Source organism: Sceloporus undulatus, chromosome 4 (genome assembly GCF_019175285.1).
Source record: "Sceloporus undulatus isolate JIND9_A2432 ecotype Alabama chromosome 4, SceUnd_v1.1, whole genome shotgun sequence".
NCBI lineage: Eukaryota > Metazoa > Chordata > Lepidosauria > Squamata > Phrynosomatidae > Sceloporus > Sceloporus undulatus.
In genome coordinates, this window is record NC_056525.1 from 204,976,149 (window position 1) to 205,001,349 (window position 25,201).

The 25,201-nt window shown below is 38.2% G+C and overlaps 1 protein-coding gene across 3 annotated transcripts; it reads left to right on the top strand.

The window, feature by feature from the left end:
* Positions 1-217: 217 nt before the first annotated feature.
* Positions 218-21,873, top strand: ADHFE1 (alcohol dehydrogenase iron containing 1). Of its 3 annotated transcripts, none has more exons than XM_042463413.1 (14): positions 218-334; positions 3,140-3,177; positions 5,756-5,799; positions 6,062-6,115; positions 7,378-7,532; positions 10,429-10,625; positions 11,834-11,911; positions 13,143-13,248; positions 14,584-14,736; positions 15,277-15,375; positions 15,970-16,048; positions 16,172-16,268; positions 17,906-18,078; positions 21,599-21,873. In XM_042463413.1, exons 1-14 carry the CDS (start codon positions 279-281, stop codon positions 21,680-21,682), a joined length of 1,413 nt encoding a protein of 470 aa, XP_042319347.1. In that variant the 5' UTR covers positions 218-278; the 3' UTR covers positions 21,683-21,873. The 3 variants fall into 3 exon arrangements, with proteins under 3 accessions (XP_042319347.1, XP_042319349.1, XP_042319350.1); XM_042463415.1 differs by having other exon boundaries at positions 17,921-18,078; XM_042463416.1 differs by lacking the exon at positions 5,756-5,799 and having other exon boundaries at positions 278-334.
* The last annotated feature ends 3,328 nt before the right edge of the window (positions 21,874-25,201 follow it).

The following is a 25,201-nucleotide window of genomic DNA, read 5'->3' on the forward strand; positions in this document are numbered from 1 at the left end:
CTACGTACTGATTCCAACACAGCTATATCTTTGAATTCTACCACTTTTAAAACCTGATGCAGTTGAAGTGACTGAATCATGCCCAATAGGATGGCTGCATCTTAGAAAAAAGATAATTGTGCTTGAAAATTTCAGAACTATTTTGTTGATCATCTGATACTAAAAAATGAGCTGTTGCAATGAAGAACAGCTGATCTCCCCTGCTCTGTTTACACAGCCTTTCCAGACTGCTTACCCATCATGCCTTGCTGACCCAAGTAAAGGCTGCAGAAGAAGCCATGGCAGGAGGACGGGAGAGGGTAACTCATTTGTTGAAGCAACTGCATCGGGCATCGTGAGTGTTTCTACCTTCTCTGCTTCTCATATTTATGAGTAATAAACTCTAATAAAGCTGACTGCCTTTCTACAAAACCTGTCCCCTTTGCAACATTAAAAACACCAACACTGTGCATTTTATTTTATATTTCCACAATGCTTGAGAAATCTACAAGTCTTTAAGTCAAAAGAAACTGCTTTATTTTCAAAAATGTGTCCCCTTCAGAAGTAAACTTTATCTGTCAAGTTCCATTTGCCTTCTTGCTGCTGAAAAAAATGGAAGGATCAGGCTTGTTTCAAAAGAGCCTTCTTACCAGAGGAATGGACTTTGGTATTTACTGAAAGTATGTACCAGGTTACAGGTTGTTTTTTTAAATATAGCCACTGCCTTCTTCAAAGGCTTGTCCAAGCCTGACCTGGGATTCAGACCCTACACCACACTGGGTCTTTGGTGTATATTATAAGGGTATGTCTTTATTCCACTTCTTTCTAGGTCATAATGTTTCTCTTGAGAGATAATTATTAAAATGCAATAATTAAAATGCAAAAAGGAATAAAGTAACTTTTCCAGATGGGGAAAAGTGAAAACATTTAGAAGTAGTTTAATATTTTAAAAAAAGAGTTTTTCCAACTGGACTTTATCATATATCAAAACACAAAATCAGTTGCGTCTGTAACATTATTTTTGGAACTGACCCAAACATTTTTTGCATGGATTCCAAGAGATTACTTTAAGCAAATAAAATGTGTGGAGAAGTTGGTTTCCTATAATCTCATAATCTTCCTCTCTGATAATTCATAGAATCATCTATGAAATTGGCTGCCAATAGATTCAGGACAAATCAGAAAAAGGTGCTATATGCTTTTTACTACTTTTTGCTTTTCATTATTTTCTGGTGAGCAACAAGAGGAAGGTGCTTTAGCCCCTCCTGTCCTCTTTGTGGTCTTTCCAGAGGAATCTGCTTAGCCACTATGGCTTCCTGTGGGAAGCAGGATGCTAGAGCTACAGAAGTGTTGTTTTTGTTTCTCATTCAGCAGTGAACTCTTCTTTTGTTCATATCCCTTCTGGAGTATGCATCCTTATGATAATAAAAAGGCTGCCAAGTGTAAGTTACAGTACATATATATGCTCATGTGTTATATATGGGTTGCACAGGTTTCTTGAGATAACAAAAGACTGCTAATACTATAAGACATCTACTCAAACAAATTCCTCTTGCAGCATATAGACTTGTTTCAGAAAAAGTGCATTGTTAATTTGTTCTAGCCATAGTGTTTGTTCCTAATGTTATACCATGTGGCCTCATTTTTCAAGGTTTCTTCCTTGAATCATTTATCATTTGGAGTAATAAAAAAATACAGCTTTTGGTTGATGCCTCTTTCTCAATACTACCTTCTTTCCAGTTACTTTGTAGGTGTAGCTTGAAATGTCCTTGTAATTTCGGCTCCTGCATGCTGTCTGTCATGCTTTTGTTTGAAGACTGAACCTACAGACTCCAGCTAACTGCTTGGACCAGAGATGAAGGACTTGTGTCCTTCCAGATGTAGTTGTGTTGCAATTCTCATTAGTCTTAGCCAGCACAGCCAATGATGGGGAATGGAATTGTAATCCAGTTTACCTTTAAAGGACCCTGGTTTAGTGATCCTAAACACATACGGAGGGAAGGCAATGTTATTTAAGTGATTAGACATGTTTCCATATAATCATTGTTCCTTATGCAAAATAAAAAGCATCTAAATCTTGTTCTTAAGTAGCTATGTATGTAAGCACATAATTGTGGGCTGCAAATTTTATAGATTTTAATAAGTCTTGGAAATGTTCACTTTTTGAGGATTGCATGCAACCCACAAATCTGTTATAGTATCAAACCATGTTCAAATATATATTTAAGACTAACACTCTAATTTACAGTGCATAGCACAAAGAAACATTATTCTCATCTGTTTGAACAAAAAGCATGAGCCCAACATTTAAGTTCCCTTTTAAGATTTTGTTTTCATCAGTTGGGTTGGATTCAGACCACTATTAGTTCTAATCCCAGTTTAAATCCCACAAATTTTAGTAGGTATTTTTGGGACTATCTGCTTGTCACACTATTGTCACCACTTGTGATAATCCTCTTCTGCTCAACCTTACCTGATCAATATTTAATTTTGGCATTGTAACTCCGAAAGAGATGTGGGTATAAACAAAATAATTTATTTAAAAGAAGTTAATGAAACTGTTCACAGTTCTCCAGTAAACATGACTTCAGTCTGGATACAATCTGGTGTGTCTGCAAATCCATACTGTTTGTAACCATCAGCATCCAAAAACTAGGGATCAATCAAGATTTTTTAAAAGGTTTTTTTTTACATTTATGTAGTATCATATGGTGCATCTGTACTGAAGAAATAATGCAGTTTGACACCACTTTAAGGGCTATAGCTCCAACCTATGAAATCCTGGGATTTGTAGTTTTACAAGGTCTGGCCTTCTCTGCCAAAGTGTGCTGGTGAGTCACAAAATTACAAATCCTAGGGTTCTTAGAATGGAGCCATGGCAGTTAAGGTGATGCCAAACTACATTCTTTCTACAGTGTAGAAGCACCCTAAGACTATTCAGGTGGATTCAGATTAGACTGGAACATTGTTGGAAAATTGTAACACAGTTGTGTGGACTGAGCATTTTCGTAAGTTAAGGCTATTACCACTTTCAGACGCTAGGTGGCAAGGTGCATTTGTGAAATAAGATTTTAATTATTTTACTATACAGTATTGATACTTTTTGATTGCTCTGTGCATTGTTACACAAACTGTTTCCCCTTTCCCCCCTTTCCATTAGATGTGTATGCCCTGCTCATTCTCACACCTATTCCCAAGGTAAGAGTAGCATTCTTTTGAGTCTATGCATCTGTTCTCCTTGATTTTAAGCCTTTCCAATGTCAAGTTTCTGTTTAGCATATATTATGCCACAAACAGGCCAATGCGCTTGTCAAAAGCTAGATATAATAATAATAATAATAATAATAATAATAATAATAATAATAACAATAATAATAATAGTTTTTATTAGTGGTGTGTTAGCAGCATGTTGATGTATCTGTAACATTTTCAAATTTTGCAAGTGGTTTTCTTGTGGACACTACCTATCTTATTCCAGTATGGTGGAGTCTCCCTCCCTTCCACATGCTGGTTTATACATGTTAAAAATGGTGCGCAACAGTAAGTTGAGGGGGCCCCTGCAAGCCCAATGGGCGTGCACACAGAGAGGGCTCTATTTGTTAGTTCTGGCACGTGTGCCCTGAGTTCACTATGGCTGTTATATAGTATTTTTAAAAAAATAACCATAGTAATGAGATTGTAAATGACTGACTTTATTGCAACTTCTGTCCAAGAAGTATTCTGTTTAATGAGTATCCATATTGCAGGTGAAACAATATAATTTTCCAAGCTCAATAAAGTCTTTGACAAATGCTTAGGTCTGCAAAATAATACAGCAGCAGGACATCTATCATACCATCCAAAGGAGATAGTGTAAGTGGGCTGGACGAGTCTTTGGGATGTCAAATTAATTACAGAAACTACAACAGGCTCAGACACTAGGGGAAGTCAACCATGAAGAGGGCTGGGAAGAGACAGTGGGAAAGGTAGCCAAGGGTAGCAGACAAACAGGATTCTTAAAATATATTTATGTGTTGAATTATTTGGGTCACTACTCCAGTGCACCTCAAAGTAGTTGTAGACTCAGTGGCTATGAATTCAAAGACTAAATAATTAATTCAGATGCCAGATGGAAGAAGTGGTTTGCTTTTTGACTGGATTAAGAAAAGCATGATTTGACTTTCTAGGGTGAAGAGTTGCTCATTTATCTTGTGTGTTCCACTCTGTAGAATGAGAACTGTGGGTTAGTTAGATCAGATGCATTGAATCAGTGCCCATGACTTTACATGGCCCACTCTAAATATGGCTAATGTCCAAAACACACTGCAGAAATAATCCTGTTTGAGACCTCTTTAACAGCCCTGGCTCAGTGATAGGAAATCCTGGGAATTGTAGTTGATTGTCACACCAAAGCTCTTTAATAGAGAAGGCTAAATGTCTCACAAAATTACAGTTCCCAGAATTTCCTAGCATTGAAGCAGGGCAGTTAAAGTGATCTCAAACTGGATTATTTTTGCAATATGTTTTGGACCTAGGTCTGGATCCAATCCTATGGCACTTTCCTCTGCCAGATCTGAAAGAAGAGCTCCAAACAGAATGGTAACAACCCAGAAGTCTGAAACATCAATGCTAATGACATATCATAGTCAGACAAAATGATAAGTGAGAATTCTGATGTATTGTTCATGAACAGCATGTTCATGTATGCTGCAAAATCATTCCTGCATGACTCTTGCTAGCAATAGTAAAACAAAAAGCACAGAATTCATTGAATCATAATGGACTGCAAGGGCCATCCAGTCCAACCCCCTACGGTGCATGTTTTGTTCTAATCATATTCTTGTAATTTGAACCCAGTGGTTCATATGATGAGCCACATTCACGGTATATTCTACTTCAGCTGCCATGACAATATCCTATGAATATTGGGATTTGTAATTTAGTGATGGACTAGCATTCTTTGGCTGAGAATATCCTCTCTGCAAACACCAGCATTAACACATTTAGTTCTAAAGGGGAAGCATGTGTTTTTAAAAACGATGAATAGAGATGCTTTGGGAAGGAGCTGCATTTACCAGCTTACAAATCATTTTGTCTTGCTCAAGTCTCTTTATTACACAGTCTCCCAATGGCAAAGTACCTTATATTGCTCTTTTTTCAGTTCCAGGTTTTAAATAAATTATGACAGATGGATAGATACTGCCTATAGTGTTTAGGCAAAAGGTTTTGTTTTCTGGAGTATAATTCCCAGAATCCCCTAACTAGTGCCATGCCAGCTTGCGGTGGGGACAGGTTCTGAGTATTACAGTCCAGTTCCCAAGTTCTGAGTTCAGGAATAAAGCTTTCAACTGTGAGGATCAAGCAAAAGATTGTTTTTTCATAGTGACTTAGTACCTGGTATTTCTTCCTTTTAAAAACTAAAATAAAGAATTGTCAATGAGCTTTCAACTGAAATTATTTATGCATGACCAGTTCCATGATAGCTGGCCCCATGTAACCTTATAGTAGCACATAGTTTGAACCTGTTTTCATATGGAGGTTCCATTTATGTGAACAGGTGGCACTGTGGAGATGCTGTACAGGTATGTGAATGTGTTATCTATGACAACAATGGAAAAAGTAAGTAAATCTCAGTGGAAATATGCTAACAAGGACACCAAGAAGTATTGTGTTAACCCTTGAGATTTATACCTCAAAGCAAAAGATTCAATGAACAGGTGTTTCCTGGAAACATTTTTTAAAATGTATTTTGATCAGCCAGCAGCTTGCTAAATTTGATATATAATTTCTGTTACAGGTATTGAACATGCTATATCAGGGAAAACAGACTATGCTTTTGAGGTAAACTTCATGAATAAATCTATTTGAAAACAAAGTAACAACACTGTGTTCATGTTAAACCTCCAGCTTGCTGAAGGTGTAATGCACATGTCAAATATATTCTTGAAATCCAATATTAGTCCTATGTGGAACAGACCCCGTGAACTGAATTGTGTCTGTTAGCTATAACTAACCTACAGTAAGTCCTGTTTTTAAATAAATATGTTTTAGGTAGCTCCATTTAGAACTTTTTTTTAAATGTGCACTTTCTTAACTTTTCTAGATGGCTGTTTCCAATATCCGATATGGAAAGGGAGTTACTAAAGAAGTGGGCATGGTAACGTATCATTGGTATTGTTCCATGAAAATTGCTACTACCTTAATTTTTTTAAAGAATCTATAGTATTAACAATTTTCATGAATGGTATTTGAGGGCAGGGAACAGTCTAATTAAAAATAATAATTGTAAACCATTCTGATAGCCTTTAGGGCTGAAGAGCAGGGTATAAATACCTAATAATAATAATAATAATAATAATAATAATAATAACAACAACAACAACAACAACAACTTCCTAATCAGTAAATCAGATCTTCCTAATCAGAAATGTGGCAAGTAATTATGTTACCTGTAATGCATTGCTTAGTACGATAATGAGGAGCCAATTACATTTTCCCCATGTTTCCCTTCATATTTTATGTTAACATGGCCATTTTTCTATTACTTAAAGCTTTTTTAAAAATCAAAATATTAAAAAATGATGTGTTTGCTAATACAGTACCAAAAGAAAGGCAAGGTGTAAATAAAATTAAATAAATAATAAGATAATGAAGACATTTTTAAAAGTAACAACTAATGAATAGCCCAAATTCTGTTTTGGCATCATTGCAACAAAGATGTTAACCATTGGAGCCACACATACACAAACACACGAAAATCAGAAACACCCAAAGGCATATAGTGACATATAGGGGGTTGGACTGGATGGCCCTAGTGGTCTCTTCCAACTCTATGATTCTATGATTCCAGTGAGCCAGCAAAGTAGTGGAGGAATGTGGGGGTACAGCTTCCCTGCCCTCATGCCATTCTTGAGGCAGACCTTATATAGTCCTGTGTTATGTTCCACGCACCTCAATTGCCTGGGCCTCAGAATAACAGGTACCAGTCAAACATGCAACAGATGCACACCTGAAGTAACTAGTTTGCAATTTGAGGCCATTTTGCTGTGCACCAAATGCTGATGGATTTGCCCGTTGAGTGTGACTGGTGCCCACTTTTCCTACTCATACCAGATTTTTAAAAATGTGGGATTTGAGGGCATCTTATATTGCCTCCATATGGAGCTGGAGTTTTAGCCCCCAAATATGCATTGTCCAGTACAGAATAGGACTCCTCAGAACACTAATTCCTCAGAACCCTACAGCAATCAGCACACGAATCTGAGTTTCCACAAATAAAGCAGACTTATCAAAAAGTAAGGGATGGAGTGTAGAAAGCCAGAGTGGACAGCTGGCTAACAACTTGGCTATTTAGCGTTTTGTGCAAAGGTTTTCTCTTTTCCTTTCTCTTCTCTTTATCCTTTTGTTTTCCTGCTCTAGGATCTGCAGAACATGGGTGCCAGAAAGGTTTGTGTGATGACAGATAAAAACCTTTCTCAGCTCCCTCCTGTAAAAGCAGTACTGGATTCTCTGATCACGAATGGTATAAACTTCCAAATTTATGACAGTGTAAGGGTGGAGCCAACAGATGAGAGGTACTTAATTCTTTTTCACATCATTCAACCGGCTGTTTACTACTTGACTTCTAAGTTTCTGTAAAGAAAAGCTTTCGATGAGAGATACCAGTTATTCAGCTTTTATGGTTTAGCATTCAGGATATTAAATTTCATCAACAGATTATTACACTCCCCTTAGACCTAGTAGCTTTACCTACTTTTATTTCATGGGTAAATTTACTACACTTCATAGCTATGTAATAAATTGCATTGAAACAGATTAGATTATTTATTATCCCAGCTCAGAGGTGGGAACTCTCTTGCCCTGGACTCCCAGGCCACAAAATGTTTTGAAAGAGTTCAGCTTTTTTCAAGCAAAATTGTCCTCTAGAAGGTGTGGCTTGCCCAGTAAATGCTGAGCATTTAATGATATAAAATGTCCCTCTAACCCTGAAAAATCATCATCCACACATCTACCCCAATCTAGCCCAGTGTTGTGTAACCCGACTGATAAAGATAGCTGTTCAGAATTTCAGACGAAAGGTCTTTTCCATCATTTGCTACCTTATGTCAGGATCTGAACATGACATGTTCTGTATGCAAAGTGTGTGCTCCACAACAGTACACCAGCACTTTAGGGCAGCTTCCCTCCATATGGTTTCTGCCATATATGTTGGAATGCATTTTTCCAAACCAGCACAACCACTACTTTCAGGCCTGTATTGTTTTTCTGTAGCCTTTCTAGCACAATCCCTGTTTAAGGTCTTAGCAGCTCAGGTCCATCATAGTTAAGAGGTCTCCTCCACTATTTCTTTTCATATCCCACACAAACTATTAAGATTGGCTACTGTATTCTACTGTACTACATGGACATAAAATCAGAGCAATATGGTTGTACTGCATGGTGATTGGAAAGGTTGCTTTTGATGCTACAACTTCATAATCCCCCATCCACCATGTCCTGTGTATTTGCTAGCTTGAGGATTCTGGAAGTTGTATCCCTCAAAAGTTACTTTTTCAAAATCTAGATACAAATCTGATCTGCAAGCACTGAAAGATAAAGGCCATGTTTTAGTAAACAGAAATAAGTTCAGATTGACATGGAAGGAAAATTATTTTAACCACATTGTTCCTTGTAATTTTATTCTGATCTAGGTGTTGAATTCTCTAATGTAGAGATAATTTCTGGAGATGATTTCAATATTATATCTCTCAGGACAACATAAGGACATTTGATTTCAGCATGTTTACCAGTATGCTTTCATGTGAACCGTCTAGTTCATTTGTATTGCAGATTTCTAAAACCAAAATCAGTTTGTAAAAGAGGCATTATAAAACTATACACATTGGTTTGGAGCTAGACTAAGGCCCAATACAGATGGGCAGCAGGGAGCAACTTCCGGCTGCTCCAGGGACATGGCATTTACATGATGCACACCCTCAGAACTCTCTGAAGCTGCTCCGAGGCTGTTTAAGGTGGCCCAAAACTGGACCCAGAAGGAACACTCTTATTTGGGACTGCAGAAGGAGGTGCCCTTGGGGCTGTGGTGTATGTTCACCATTACCCTGGGGCAATCAGACTCGGAGCGGCCCGTAGCCACTGCTTCCTGCCCATCTACTTTGCCCCTATGACTACATCTGCATGGCAGAAATAATCTGGTTTGGCAGCACTTTAACTGCCATGACTCAATGCTATGGAATTCTGGGAATGGTGATTTGTTGGGTACCCCAGTTGTATGCTATGCTCTCATGCCACAACAAACTACAGTTCCCAGAATTCCATAGCATTGTACCATGGCAGTTAAAGTGGTGTCAAACAGGATTATTTCTGCCATGCAGATCAGCGTGTTAATTCCCATTAGGTTTGTCATAACTAAATTTTCACATTGACTTCATTTGGAGTTAAATTCAGCTTCAATTGTATCTTAACTACATAGTTCAAGCAGTTACATACGAGTATGTTTGCATCCTACAGAACTCAGGGATTTGGCTGATATGCCAGATGCATTGTTTCCTGGAAGTTAGAGACCTAGAAACTGTGGTGCATGTGCTGGTAACCTCTCGTCTCGATTTCTGTAATGCACTCTACATAGGGCTACCCTTGTGCTTCGTTCGGAAACTCCAATTAGTGCAGAACATGGCAGCCAGGCTGGTCTCAGGTAAATCTAGAAGAGACAATATAACACCGATTTTGAGATCACTCCACTGGCTGCCTGTTAGTTTCTGGGCACAGTACAAGGTATTGGTTATCACCTTTAAAGCCCTAAATAGCTTGGGTCCAACCTATCTTCGGGACCGTCTCCTTCGTATAATCCACCCCACGCACTCAGGTCCTCTGGGAGGAATTTGTTGCAACCTATGAAAATTAGACTGTCTGCCACCTCCCAGAGGAATTTTTTGGCAACCACTCCCAAATTATGGAATGGCCTGCCAGAAGAGATCCGTCTTAACAGCTTTTTAAAAGCTGCTTAAGTTGGTGACGTGACGGATCTCTTCTGGCAGGCCTTTCCTGAATAGATACCGGACACTATAACCTGAACTTGTTATCCCTGAACTCTGCTATAACCACTGCCTGATTTGAATGCTTATTTTAAAGTATGTTTTAATTCTGTATTGTTTAATCGTTATTTTAGTGGGGTGGGAGATTGGGATATGGGTTTGTACAGTTTTAACTTGTAAGCCACCCCGGTTGTATTGCACAGAGAGGTGTGATATAAATAATTTTATTATTGTTATTATTATTTGAAGTTTGGGGAGGTACTTTGAATTACCATCTGGAGAGCTCTTGTATTACATTCCAAGGGAATACACTAGAGCTCACTCGCTCTATTACAGAGCTACAAGTCCTAGGATTCCAACAGATGGAGCTGTGAAGTGTTATCAAACTACTATAGCAATTCTGTGTAAATAAATCAAAGGATCTTTTCTTTCGCAGCTTCCGAGATGCCATTGAGTTTGCTAAAAAGGGAGAATTTGACTCTTATGTCGCTGTTGGTGGAGGTTCAGTCATAGACACTTGTAAAACTGCCAATCTCTATGCATCCAGTCCAGAGTCAGATTTCTTGGATCATGTTAATGCTCCAATTGGAAAAGGCAAGCCTGTTAGAGCCACCCTCAAACCACTGATTGCAGGTAAAATAAAGAGGTTGATTGGGTTTGCTTTTGCATATATGTGTGAGTGATTATGAAATGTGTGTGTGTATGTGTGTGTGTGTGTGGTGCTTTCATATTATTAGTTCAGATATCTTAAGTAAGCCTGGCCCTGTAAATAGTTGGATTAGGTGGCTGTCTGATAATGTTTTGACCCTTTGGGGGGAACAATGAAAGTAAAAACATGATAAGTGAATCATACTGATTTAAAAATGCACACAGCTTGTCTTCTAGGTTGGAGAACCTGGTGGTGTTCACAGTGTCTCACCATCATTTCTACTGGTGCTTGATATCTAGCCAGCCTTAGTAATAGACAAAGTAAAGAGGCTACCTTAGGCAGATGATGCCAGGTGGCATAGAACTGGGGTAAACATTGGAGGTTACAAAGCAGGTGGTTTTTATAGTGGATCCATTCTGGGTTTTAGTTTAAAGTAGCCATCCAAGATGCTGAACACTGTCTCCAAAACAGTTTCAGTACATTATGGAGCTCCTTTACAGAACAAACCAAAAGTACCCACAATCAGTTCACTGCTTCATTGATATGGGAGCCACCAGCAAGGTCACAGCTGTATATGCTACAGAGCTCACTTTGTATCTATATGAGCTTTATATCCTCAGATGAAGTGGAAGAAGGTTTTCTTTTGGCAGCATTTGTTCAACTGCCACTTTCTGAACATAGAGTAGGAGCCATCTTGTAATCTGCCACAGGCAGTGAAATGTCTTGGCAAAATTCTACTTTGACATTTTGTGATAGAGGGTGAAAAACAGTAACTAAACCTTCTCCACAACTTCTGCCCAACATGCTGCCATTTGTGTTGCAGTGATAGTGCTCTTCCTAGCTGCCACTAATTTTTGCACAGAATCTCTCTGTTTGAAGATGATAAAGTGTTGTTCTAAGAAGATTTGTGCAGAAAAATGGCAATTGGCAAACAGAGGCTGCTAGGAAGAGGTGCCTCCATCCAGTTTTGCCCCTTTCTTGAAAATGAGTGACATAGGCCTAACTCCAATTGCTGATTATAACTAGATTAGACTACTGAATCAGTAGAACTTGCACAAGTGCTGACTTATTATTCAAAAGTTAATTCATTTGGTCTACTCCATGTGAGATAATTGCATTTTGTTGCGTGCAGATTTACTTTTTGGATTGCTTTACAATAGTGTTTGTGTACTAAACCTCTCCCCTCCCACAGTTCCTACGACTGCTGGAACTGGAAGTGAAACTACTGGAGTTGCAATTTTTGATTATAAAGAACTAAAAGTAAAAACTGGTAAGAATTTTATCAATAGGCCTCTTTTGTGAATTGCATTATTGCTTCTTCTCCCCCCCCCCCCCCCACCTGAAGTTTCTCTGTCTCCCATTTTATAGAATTCAGTGTCAAATGCTGAGAAATATTCTTGGTTGCATGCAACAATGACATGGTGCATTAAGCTGCCAGTGAAAAAGGAAACTCATTTGAAGGAACTTTTAAGTGTTCTACTGTCTTTTTTTGTATGGTCAGGGGAAGGAAGAAAATGATGGTTGGGCTTAGCAGATGATAACTTTCTTTCACGGAAATGTGTAAGGATGCAATTAATATTTGTTGTTGTTAACTGTCCTCAAGTCGACCTCGACTCATGGCAACCCTGTGGATGAGACATCTCTAAGATTCCCTACACAATCTTTTTAGCTGACGGATCACCAAACTAGTAACTGCAGAAGCACAACTGTACACCTCCAGAGCTTCACAGGACCCCCAAATCAGCTGGTATTGCCTTTTGGACAGTGGAGTGTGCCCATTCAAGAACTGGAGTGTGTTTCCCTACAGAGCCAAGCTACGTGCTGCATTAAACTCTTAAAAACATAGCATTCAGTTGAAAATCACTTTTTTTTTTAACTTTAGAAGTGTGTGGCCTTGATCCCAATCAAGATCAGGTGAAGGAGTTTAAACCTGTCTATCATCTGACTTTTAAAAATTAGATTACAGTCTGTTAGTGGTGATTAAAGAGGGGATAAAAACTCCTCCATTAGTACCATTTCCCCCCTTTTTAATCCATGTGCAGAGGGCTATTTTTAAATAGCAACCAGATCAAATGGGAAGCTACAATCTTCAATACATGTGCATGCTAGTACTTTTCTAGACTAGGTCCTGACAGATTTTTAAAATGGGTATCTTAGGCTGCACATTTCATGCTTAACATGGTGGACTCCTCAAAGCACCAACAAAGCATCAGAGCAGCTGGACTCCTCAGAGCCTCATAAGGCACTGTGCCAACCACCTTGATTACTTTTACTGAACAAACATCATTGTTTTCTGATTAATACTAAATACATTTAACTCTTGTTTGGTTTTATTAGAAGCATAATAAGATGTTTAAAACTTGCCCTTCTTTCCATGACAATCCCTTAAAGCTCCAGTAGTGTGTATGATCACTGTTTTTATGCTACATTTATATTATTGTAAAATCTTTTTAGAAAACTCCTTTCTCGTAGATTGATAAATATATAATTTCAATGTTTAGGCATTGCCTCTAGAACTATTAAGCCCTCTTTGGGTGTAATTGATCCTCTACATACTCTCTGTATGCCTGAGCGCGTGACAGCTAATAGTGGCTTTGATGTCCTTTGGTAAGTATTTTAAAGGCACTTTGACATTTCTTGTGTGTGTGTGTGTGTTGATGGTTATTTTTAATTAAATATTTTAGAATTGAGTACTATATAACATTTCAATTTTCAGCTGATTTACTGGTTTGTTTGCTTTTCCAATCTTCCCCCCTTCCCCTCTCTCCTTTCCTTATTCCATTTTTTCTCTGGGTATATTCCTACTACAAACTTAAACTGAACTAACAGTCCTTTCCAGTTCCCATGGAATACTTAACCCTAAAAGATCAATAATACTTTATATTTTGTAATAACATAGATTATTGTCTAAAGACTTTTTCTGCTTCCACCATTATCCTCACATGCATGTGAGAGTCAAACGAAGGGGGGAATTCCATTAACACCAATGGATACTTTGTTTTGTTTTTTATTCCTGTGCAGTGAGGGAGATAAATGTACCTAACTGCACCTAAATGGGAAAGGGGCAATATGGATTAACATGCAACACATGGTACCTACCATGGGCCTGATCCAAGCTTGAAATTCTGTCTGGCTTTTAGCATGTTTGTCAATGTTTGTGCACTGTTCTGGCTGAAGAAAAATTATCACGGATGGTTTGCCAGTATGTAGATTGGCTTTTTTACTTATTTATTTATTTAATGTGCTGCCTTTTTCTCAGTGTGGAAACCAAAGTAGCTTACAAATGTTGAAAACAAGATAAAATAAAACCTGATAATAAAAAACTTAAAACATGGAAAGTATAAACTCATTTTAAAAACCATAGCAATAAAGCTAAAAAATACAGTGTGCACACGCACATACCCTTCAAAATGCTCTGTGCAACTAGTTAATAATTAAAAGCTTGTTTCATTAAGATCTTTGTAAATCAAATGAAAGAGAGCATAGAGGAGACCAGCTGAGCCTCCAATTGAAGAGAATTCCACAGTCTGGGAGCAGCCATTGAGAAGTCTCCCTCCCATCCTCATCAGATGGGCCTGTGATGGTGGTGAGACCCAGAGAAAGCCCTCTCCCCAAGGATCTTAAGACTCAAAGGTTTTTCTAGGGAGATAAGATCTTTTAGATAAACTGGACTGAAGCCATAGTACGATTGTCAGGAAACAGCAACAAAATAGCAGCTATTGTACCCCCTTAGTAATGAATACAACTCTAGTCAGGGCTCTCTCTGGTTTGAATATTTGTGCCTCTGCCAACTTAATGTAGTATTGTTATTCTCACCCCAGTTCTGTGAGCAAGGAGACTGGGAGACTGTTTTTCAGCTGTATTGATTTTCAAATTCTTATGAATAAATTCAAGTTCTTAAGTATTTTCCTCCACTTCCTTCCCCACCCACCCACCTGCCAGCCATGCCCTCGAATCCTATACTGCCCTTCCCTACCATCAGCGCAGTCCCTGTCCTTCAAATCCAATGAACCGACCAGCTTATCAAGGAAGTAATCCTATCAGTGATGTCTGGGCCATTCACGCATTACGGATCGTTTCTAAATATTTAAAAAGGTAATACTTTTCTAGGAACCTTCATTTCTTTCATTAAAAATAGAAATACTCCCTCATGCTATGCAGATGAACCTCTAACCTTGAATGAAAGGGTCTTCTTATAATGTGGTCCAACTTGGGACATTATCACATGAAATCGAAATTTTTGAAATGTAAATAATTGAGCAAGGTTTTTAAGACTGAAGTTCATAATTCATGAACTCTTGAAAGTGTGACTTTCCTTTCATTATGTATCAAAGCAAAGTTGGAACCTACAAAGCTGGTTTATATAAGTCACAGTATATCTAAATTTGTCCCAGTAGTGTCTACTCTGACTGGCACCAGCTCTTTGAGTCTCAAGGATCTTTCCCATCATCTTATTGTTTAACCAGAGATGCAAGGACTGAACCAGGGCTTCTGCACATAAAGCATGCACATCAAACATACTGCCTTTCCCAAGTAGTTTGCTGCCTATGAAAGCTGGTGCCACAAAAGATCTCATATGCATTTTTCTGTACACCCATTTGTTTCTTTGAATAAAATGTTGGTATTTGTGGACAGAGCCATCAGGGACCCCGAAGATCAAGAAGCAAGGGCTAACATGCATCTAGCAAGTGCTTTTGCTGGCATTGGCTTTGGAAATGCTGGTGTACACCTTTGGTGAGTTGAGCATTTTGTCTTTGGGGGCTGAAAATCATCCAGAATGCATCAAAACATCCTGCAAATGCAGCTATTCACCTCCTATCCACCACCACAACCACCAGATCTCTAAAAATAGCTGCATATCAGCCCAAACAGGAATAAGATGTGATAGGATGTCACTTCCTGCGCACTGCTGGGCAAGCTGGGGGCGCTCCATAATTTTGGCATGTGAGCAAAAATTGGGCCTCACTCCCTCCACCATTGCCCACCCCTGATTTATAGAAGCAGGATAAATCATTGCTAGCAGATTATTTTCTGCCTTTCTTACTATTCACATGGAGAATTAGTCATATGCAGAAATAAACCCTTGCTGTATGAGAACTCTTAATCAAGGACCCCAGGTTTTATTTTTGTGCTATTTGAGTTGTATTATTATTAAAGAATACCAGTTTACACCTTGATACAACTGAAACACAAGCAAGCATAGACCGAGAAGAACAGATCAATTATGCAAATATAAAAGTGTCTTTTTTTCTAGTTGATCATGAGATTGATTTATTTTAATATTGATTTATTTTAATACTGTTTTAATATTGCTTTTTCCCTCTCTAGTCATGGCATGTCTTATCCCATTTCTGGTTTGGTGAAGAAATATAAAGCAAAGGATTACAACGTGGATCATTCTTTAGTGGTAACAACTTAATATGACTGTAAAGTCATTTGTCTGTGACTACATAATATTGTTGCTTTTGGATTCAGTCCTCTTTCAGTACAGATTGTCAGATTAATGTGAACTATGTTTGCTTTCCTTCAGCCACATGGCCTTTCCGTTGTCCTCACATCCCCAGCAGTGTTTACTTTCACAGCACCAATGTGTCCTGAGCGTCATTTGGAAGCTGCCCAGATAATGGGTATGGTTCTCTTCATACAACTGGAATGTTTAAGTAAAATGCTTTTGAGATGCTCTTGGCTCTTCCAGAACCTATGTCCATAGAAAATGCATTTTTAAAGCAAAATTTGTTCACTCTGGAGGGTTCTCAAACTGACATAAGGAAGCTTTGTATATTTTTTAAAACGTGCCCCATTTCCCTCCAAATGTGGCACATTTCTTCCACAGGATGGGCATAAGCTGCTTGAAAGCTGAAGAAATATGTGATCAAAGAGCAGAAAAGCAAAAGCCATAAGAGCAGAGTACAATTCCACTTGCTTCCAAGGCATCAGTCAGCATGTCAGGGAGTGCAAGGGAATGGGGGGCTTGGGGCCCAGCAAGGACAAATTTATTTTGATGTTAACTGTAATTTGATTAATTTAACTGTGTTTAGTTAAGGTAAGGGGATGAATTTTTAGTTGTTTATGTGTTATGTAATTGTTTATTATTATTAACCTTTATTTATGAAGCGCTGTAAATTTACACAGCGCTGTACATGCAATCCTTTAGTTAGACGGTTCCCTGCCCTCAGGCTTACAATCTAAAAAGACATAACACAGAAGGAGAAGGGAGTGGTGACGGGAAAGGGTAAGAGGTCCAGCAGTTCCTCTCAACCTCCGAGGCCTGGACCAAGGCAGATGGACTGAAGGGAGGGCATGGCTTCATTATGCATTTTGTAAACCACTTTGATCTGTTGGAAAGGTGGTATATAAATACTATTATTATTATTATTATTATTATTATTATTATTATTATTACTGACAAGAAATACACACCATTTTTTTTTAAATTTGGTAACTTATTTGTTGATTTATCCCTTTTAGTAAGTATATAAGCAAGAGTGTTGTATTAGGGTTGCCAGATTGAATACAAACAAAGATTTCTTTACCTGTAATAGTTAACAGATTCTGTAAAGTTCAACCAGGTGGAATTATGCAACATTTCCTCCCCCACACCTAACCCACAATTTAGCTGCTGCATCCCACTCCCAACACAAACATTTACTAACTAGTAGAGAGTGTGAGTGGTAACAGAAAAGTTCAGTTCTGTGCTTCCAGCTCTTGCTTTCCAACAAAGCCAGTAAATGGCTTTGTTGAGAGGGGGATGCAGTGGCTAAAAAGTGGGTGTGGGGGAGGATGAGGGAGGAGACATTGTGTAATTCCACCTGGTGGAACTTTACATCTTTTTTTTAAGAATCTGTAAGCTATTAAAGATGCAGGAGGCTCCCATATTCATCCTGGAAACATCTGTGTGTGTTTGTGTATGTAAGTGACCAGTCATTGATTCAGGATGCATCTGCATTGCAGAAATAATGCAGTTTGACACTACTTTGGCTCAAAGCTATAGAATCCTGGGATTTATAATTTGTTGTGGCACTAGAGCTGCCTGACACAGAAGGCTAAATATCTCACCAAACCTTTGTTGGTGTCCATATTAGTTCTAGCTGTACAAAACACTATCTTGTTGTGTTTCTAAACTAACATATAAATATAATTTGATATTATTGCTGTGGGTATGTAGCCATGCAATTTTATTTTTATTTATTTTTATGTTGTATTTCAAACTATTTGAGAAGTGATGCAATAAACAAGAGGATGTTTCTTTTTTACTTGCTTCAAGTTTTTTTCATTTTAGGAGCTGACATCAGCAGTGCCAAAATCAAAGATGCTGGGCTTATTTTGGCAGACACTCTCAGGAAATTCTTGTTTGAGCTTAATGTTGATGATGGGTTAGCTGCTCTCGGTTATTCTACAGCTGATATCCCTGCCTTAGTTAAAGGCACACTGCCTCAGGTAGGACAAACAGCAATGGTCATTTCTCTTAAAATAAAATAAAAAATCCTTCAGCTTTTTCCCCTTTCTTGCATTTATTTGTCTTTTGGCAGGCAATAATCAGGAATGATTGAACTACTGTGTGAAATCAGCTATCAGTTCTTCTGCTTTGTAGAAGGTTCTTAGTAGGAGATGGAGAGTTTTGTGACTTTTTCCATCCCTGTATTCCCAGAGAAGGAATATCAGGTGACAAACAGAGAACAACTGTCACTCTGCAGCTCATATATCCTCAAATATATTTTTTGTTTATGTTTGTGTCTGATTAGCTTGGAAATGTGAAGAAAAAGACAAAGGGATATGTCTGTATTGGGCTGGGATATTTGTGCCTCTTCAGGTATTATTAGATGATGATTCCGATCACCCATGACCACTTGCTTTGCATGATGTGGATAACAGGAGCTATAATCAGACATCTGGAAGCCACATGTATGCCATCTGTTTGCTGTACTGTTTCACTGGAAATCTGCTCTTTCCATACCAGCCAGTTTTGATCATCAGCTTGATAGATCAGTCCAGTGGGCCAGAATTAAAGTGTGGGCAGGCAGGTGCCAAGCAGCAAGAGGACCATTTTTTATACATCCTGACTATCAGCAAGTCATACCAATGTAGTTGGTGATGACTGGAAGGTCAAGATCCTGCATCTGGAGACATAGCTATGGAGATGAAGCTACATCCCTGTGGCTATATCCCCTGACCCTACTGTCCAAACCCTACCTTTCAATCAATGCACACACACCCTACCACAAACCTAGCTATTTCCATGTTTCCAGAGAATGGAGGGATGGATGTAGAGACATCCTGCAATAGGAATACACATCTCTCTGATCTCAAGCAACACAAAAATGGCTCTGTTTGGGGAAGAGGGATGCACTACTTAAAATGTAGATTGCAGGGGACTTTTTATCCTTGTGTAGTTCAAAAGAGAATTCTGACCTCCACATGGACCATAGTATTTTAATTAGTTACAACATAATTCATTAATAGGAGTGTATCCAGTCACAGGAATTTGGTTTTGGTCACTTTTAAACTGCATTTTTTGCTGTCTTGTGATGTCTGGACCTAAAACATGTGTTGTAGGTCAAAATGCCACACAGTTTTTCTTTCTCATTTAAAAAGATCTCTCAGGTTATAGCCAGCATTTTATTTTTCTTGTTATGGATAGCAAACACACCTGTGGAATATCACAGGCTGCTCTTGAAACTTCCTGCAATTCCAAAAATGTTTCTATGGTCAACAAATGCAAGTCTGTGACTATATAGATTAGTTGCACATTTCTTTGTATTCATGTTGTCCCCTCAAGCTGTCAACAGTCATGGCCTAGCACATTTTGCATTATACTTCTTATTAAGGATTAGCAGAAGTTTTTCGAGTAGCTTTGTTTTTCACTTTGAATGTGAACTTCTATCTATGAAGATGGTATTATTGCATATATTTTCTCTACAGGAAGTTATTATTATTCATTTGATATATTCTATATTCCTGGATCTGAAATATCTGAAATTGTTAATATCAATGTAAATATTTCTGTTTACACAATATTACACAAAGAGATTATTTCACCTCTGGGTGACTAAAGAGTGAACAAAGGTCATATCCACTTGAGACAGGCTCTTGCATTTTCCGGAGTTTCAGTTCTTTGCTAAGAACAATGTTAGTAGGCAGTATTTGGTACTAGGATATCAGGCATAGTATACCTCACACCTGTGTATATCGCTTTTCATCACTGCACAGATTGGTATTCTTTTCTACTCTCTACAGTGACCAGATTTAACACACACACACGAATGTCTCAGTGGATGATATAACCACTTTATGTCTAGCTGTGAGAACACAGATGCTTCTCTTCCTCTCTACCAGCCACAGAATGGCCAGCGAGAGGGGCATGATAACACCACAGTATACATAGAAGTTCTGCAGATCTTTGGCAGATGTTAACCATAATGTTGCACTGGGGGACTTAGAGATTCCTAGAGAGGCTATCTAGCAGATAAAAAAGTAGTGTTGTTTTTTTTTATTTGTGGCTTTTCCACTTTCATGGGGGTCCTGTGCCCCTAAATCCAGCAAATGTGGAGGGCCTACTATACCTACAAATCTGACTGAAAGCATACTGATTAGTATTATTCAGGTTTGCATATACTGTATGTATGTATAGCCTTAAGGTATGAAATAGGACTATTTCATCTTTTCATATTTTGCCCTTTTGCCTCTAACCCAAGTAGATGTGGAAAGAATATTTAAAAATATTCAAAAAATAATTGAAATCAAGAAAATCCGAGGAGAAGAATCCTGTACTGACTAGAATTTTCACAGTTTAGAATTTATTCTGCACAAAATCCACACAGGGTTGTTTTGCACAGAAGAACCATGTGCCAATGTGGATGGGTAACTGCTGAATTACAAATAGGTTTTGAAAACTGTGGTGGGTTACACACCGCCATTTAGTACGTATTCTATACGTACTAGGGTTAGGAAGGGGCAGTGCTTCCGCACCCCCCTAACCCTAGTACGTATAGAATACGTACAAGATGGCGGCACCCTGTTCATACGGGCGCCGCCATCTTTACGTATCAGACGCTGTGCGTCCAGACGTCGTGCGGCGTCTATGACAACGCGAGTCCGCCCCAGGCGCCTCGCGACGTCATAGAGGCGCCGCAAAATGGAGATTCTTTTTTGCTCCGCGCGGGAACCACGCGGTGTGGCTGCTGCGGCTCCCTCACGGAGCAAATGGCGCCAGCAGGAGACCGCTGCAAAGCGGCGGTCTGTAACCCACCAGTGTTTTTTTGAAGTCTGTTTTACAGCAGTAAGAACGTGGCTGAAATTACTTGTTGCTTCCTTCGAGAAAAAAATTAGCAATGAACTACATTCCTAGCCCCAAGCCTGCATGCTGAGAATGGATACCTTGAAAAGGATGGCCATGCACATTTTAAGTAGTCACATGCCACATTTAGCATGCAAACAATCAGAAACAGGACCTGCCTGGACAGGATATAAGAGCAGAGGCAGAATGGATAATACCTCTGTGCCTGCCAAGTATGAGCCTGACTTGTGAACAACTTGAACTATAACTATATATATATATAACTATAGCTGGATGTATAGTTCTGTTCACAAAAGATTATACCACGAAGGAAAAAGTATGATGGGGCAATATTTGAAGCTTATTATAAAAGTACAAGGAGAAAAAGAACAATTGCTCACCATCTCCAAACACAGGAAGTACAGCCCAGTGCACACTTACTCCAGTGAGTTCAGTAGGGGTTACTTTAAAGGAGGTATGTGTAAGATTTAATATCCTTAATACTGCAACCCTTGGAAGAATGTACTACACAGAAACCAAATTTCACTGGGGTTACTTTAAAAGGCATCTGCTTCACTCAGTTATTAATTTATACAAGATCTTTCACTTCTAAATAAGCATGTATATTCAACCTGATATTTGTCTCAACCTTTACATAATTCTGTTACTTTTCTTTTTTTTAAGGAAAGAGTGACTAAATTATCTCCACGTCCCCAAACTGAAGAAGAATTATCTGCCCTGTTTGAATCTTCCATGAAACTATATTAGCTTTGCAATAGAACCAATCAGTGGCAGTTTTACCTTCTGAAAACAGTAATTTTTAAAGCATTTTATCAATGTTGATATACAAGCCAACATGCACATTTTAATGGAAGTTTACAAATAGGTTGTATCATACAGAAAAAAATATATGAATGTTATTCCAATAATGTATAAATAAAAGACCACTTTTATGCAAATGTGTTGCCTTGTCTACATTCTCAAATTCTAATTAAAATTGTCCATTTGATCATAAAAGCAATATTCTATACCTTATATGTCCATTCAACCTTTGTTACAGATGGGTTTTTCTGGTTACTAACAATGCACATTAATGCATCTGTTAATAAGTATACAATCAATTCTATATCTTTACCTATAACAAAACATGACCAAAAGCAGGTGGGCAGAGTTTAAGTTTCTGCCAGCATACGAATGTTAGTCATCCAATGCAGAGACTGTTTCTTCAAGTCCAGCTGCCCTTGCACACCTGAGAAATGGAGTAGCCTCTGCCCCTGCTGTAAAGAAGCTACTGCTTCTTCCATGGGTGCTCCAGAGCAACCAAAATGAGCCCAGGTATATTCCTACAATTGATAAGTGGCTGGGTGGATGATGTTCATCCAGGGCAAGGGCTTTGCATAAGAAGTGCAGGATACCTCTTTCCACAATGCATCAAAAGGTGCGTAGGTTATGGCAGCATGTATCACAGGATTTCAGCCAATATTATTAGTGGATCCAGTGACAAAATATAACCTGTCATATTTTTAGTGTCTTCCAAAGCAGCCAAAATTCTTTTACCAATAAGCATATCCAAAATATATGCTATATCTGCATCTATTGCTTCAGATCTCCTACAACTGATTCTTCCTGATCAATTTAAAATCTTTACTATCTTAAAGAATATTTTTAATTTTTATAAAGAGACCATCTTAGTCAGACAGTCTTCTTCAGATGAAACCTTTGGTGATATAACATGGCCTATCAGTATCTTTTTATATTTAGAAATCCACCCACCAGCTACACTAGTAAACTTGTTTTGATGAAGTGTTTTAACGCTAAATTTTGATTCCCTCCCTTCTAACTTAAAATTCAGATTTTTGTTTTTGTAATTTCAAAAGTAATTATTTTTCACTTAGAGTAGGAGACTGAAAAATATGGGGTAACATATTCATTTTTATATTTGGTATGTATGAAAAGTCTTTAAATCACTTTTATGGTTATAGTTCATCAGATTATAGGTTATCCAAATCCCTCCAAATTTTATTTAGAATGTCCCTCCTAGGAACTGCAAAAATACCTTGCAATTTTATTTTATCACTGATATTCAGATTAAATTCCATCCATTCTCATAACATTGGCCTTGCAACCTGAAACCTGGCTGAACTGTTTCAATAAGTTCAGGACTTTTCAAGTTATCTTTTTTATGCTTAAGAATCAACATTTATATCATCTGGAAGTAACTAATTTTCCAGCTTAACAATTCATTATCTCCATATCAAATGGATCAAGCATTATTGAGAAAAAGAAAAACTTTACAAGTTTGGAGGACGTTGTGCCCTAGAGCATTTCTCATTCAAGACTCCATTTCAAAGAAAAGGACATTGTGCTTTTTATGACTGCCTTGACCTCTTGCCTCAATAAGGTTGCTACCCACCCATTGTGTATTAGAAACTTTTTTTGGCACTATGCTGGATGTGGGTCTGTAAGTCAATTTATTGCTTGTAAAAGGGGCTGGCAGGAAGCGGCATGGTGGCATTGGGTGCTTTCAGAATGATGCATAAAAACAAATATGCAGTACTATACCAATACAGTATGTTATGTGTTTTTTTGTTTTGTTTTTTGACTTAATACTTTTCCACAAAATTATTTTTATCACGTATTCAAAGCATTTCTGCATTGCCCCCCAACCCACAAGGGCTCCCAAAGTCACAAACAAATAAAAAACAATTTAAAAATACCAAGATAAAACATATTTTAAACATATTTTAAAACTCTTTAAAAAGCCATAAAAGCTGTCTCAAAACAATCATAGAATCCAGTTTTAAAATAGTTATAACTCATTTAAAACACAGCATGTGATGTGGAACAGCACTGTTTTGGCTGCCCACTGGAAGTTAAAAAAAGTTGGGCCAGCCTAACCTCCTTGGGTAGGGAGTTCCACAGTCAAGGAGGTGCTGCTACAGAGAAAGCCCTGTTACGTGTATACGTGTACCCATTAACCTAACTACACAAAGTGTTGGGACACAAAACAGGGCCTTCTCTGAAAATCTCAAATGTCTGGCAGTCAGTCACATATCCTGGCCCCAAGTCATTTAGACCATCACCAGCATTTTGTTCTTAACTCAGAAGGAAATTGCAATATGTTCTTACAAGACCATTGATTGTTACATGATCTCTTAAATGCACACCTGACACCAGTCTGGCTGCTGCATTTTGCACTAGCTGCATCTTCCAAACACTTTTCCAATTTTTACATCACAGCAAAACAAGATACAGAAATAAGTAACTGCATGCTTCAATTGCTGAATTTTAATAAATGCATGCATACAAAATCCTAAAAGCTTCAAAAACAGTAAATTGGGCAACAACTCAAACAGGTATGATATGAGTCCACAACAAATTGGTTTGTCACAAGTTCCTATTTTAAGAATTTTAATTATGATGCAAGATGGAATCTCTAACACCATATTCTGATCTTCATAAATCAGTAGTACCCAGGGCTTTGAGGGAGAAACTGTGAAAGATATACTATTTGATGATAGTTTGAACCTAGTTGTTACCATGATTCAATCAAGAAAGCCATGGCAGTGCCTTTGCAAGACCTGAGCAATACATAGACCAGGGCTCTTAGAAGTCTCTCATTCACAGGGTTGATGTAAGCCAAAATCAACCTGACAGCAAGTAACAACTATCAATAGTCTTTTTCCGTGCTGTGAGTCAGGAATTCATGTGGGAGTGTACTAGTCTTTAAAAAATACTGAGATGCTGAGGGCCTCTTCACATGTTACATCAACAAGCTAGATTTTCTGTTGACCAATCTTTCATCAGAAAGATACAATTGGAAAGTCCAGTCCTTTGACAAGAACACCAAAATAGACACCTATACACAGCTTTCTACAAATGTATTCACCTTGTTCACATTACTGTACATTTTTACAGGTACATCTTTAAAATTTTATGCATGCAGAAGAGTGTTGAGTCCAGTACTATAATGGCTTCTACCAGAAAGGCTTGTGTACAAACCAACTATGCCTGTTCTTCTGTGAAAGGTGTCTGTCATGCATCTGAAGAAGTGAATTATAATCCACAAAACTCATGTTAAAATAAAACTGGTGGTCTTAAAGATGTGGCTAGAATCCTCCCACTTTTTTTGCTTAAATGTCTCAGCCACATATCAGAGTGAATGCCTCTGTTAGTCACCTTGGTGACTCCTGAACTGAATGTGGCACTTTTAATGAGATACACAAATGTGAATGTTGGTCCCAAAGGGCTTGAGTTCACTGCTTGGCATTCACACACTTATTTACA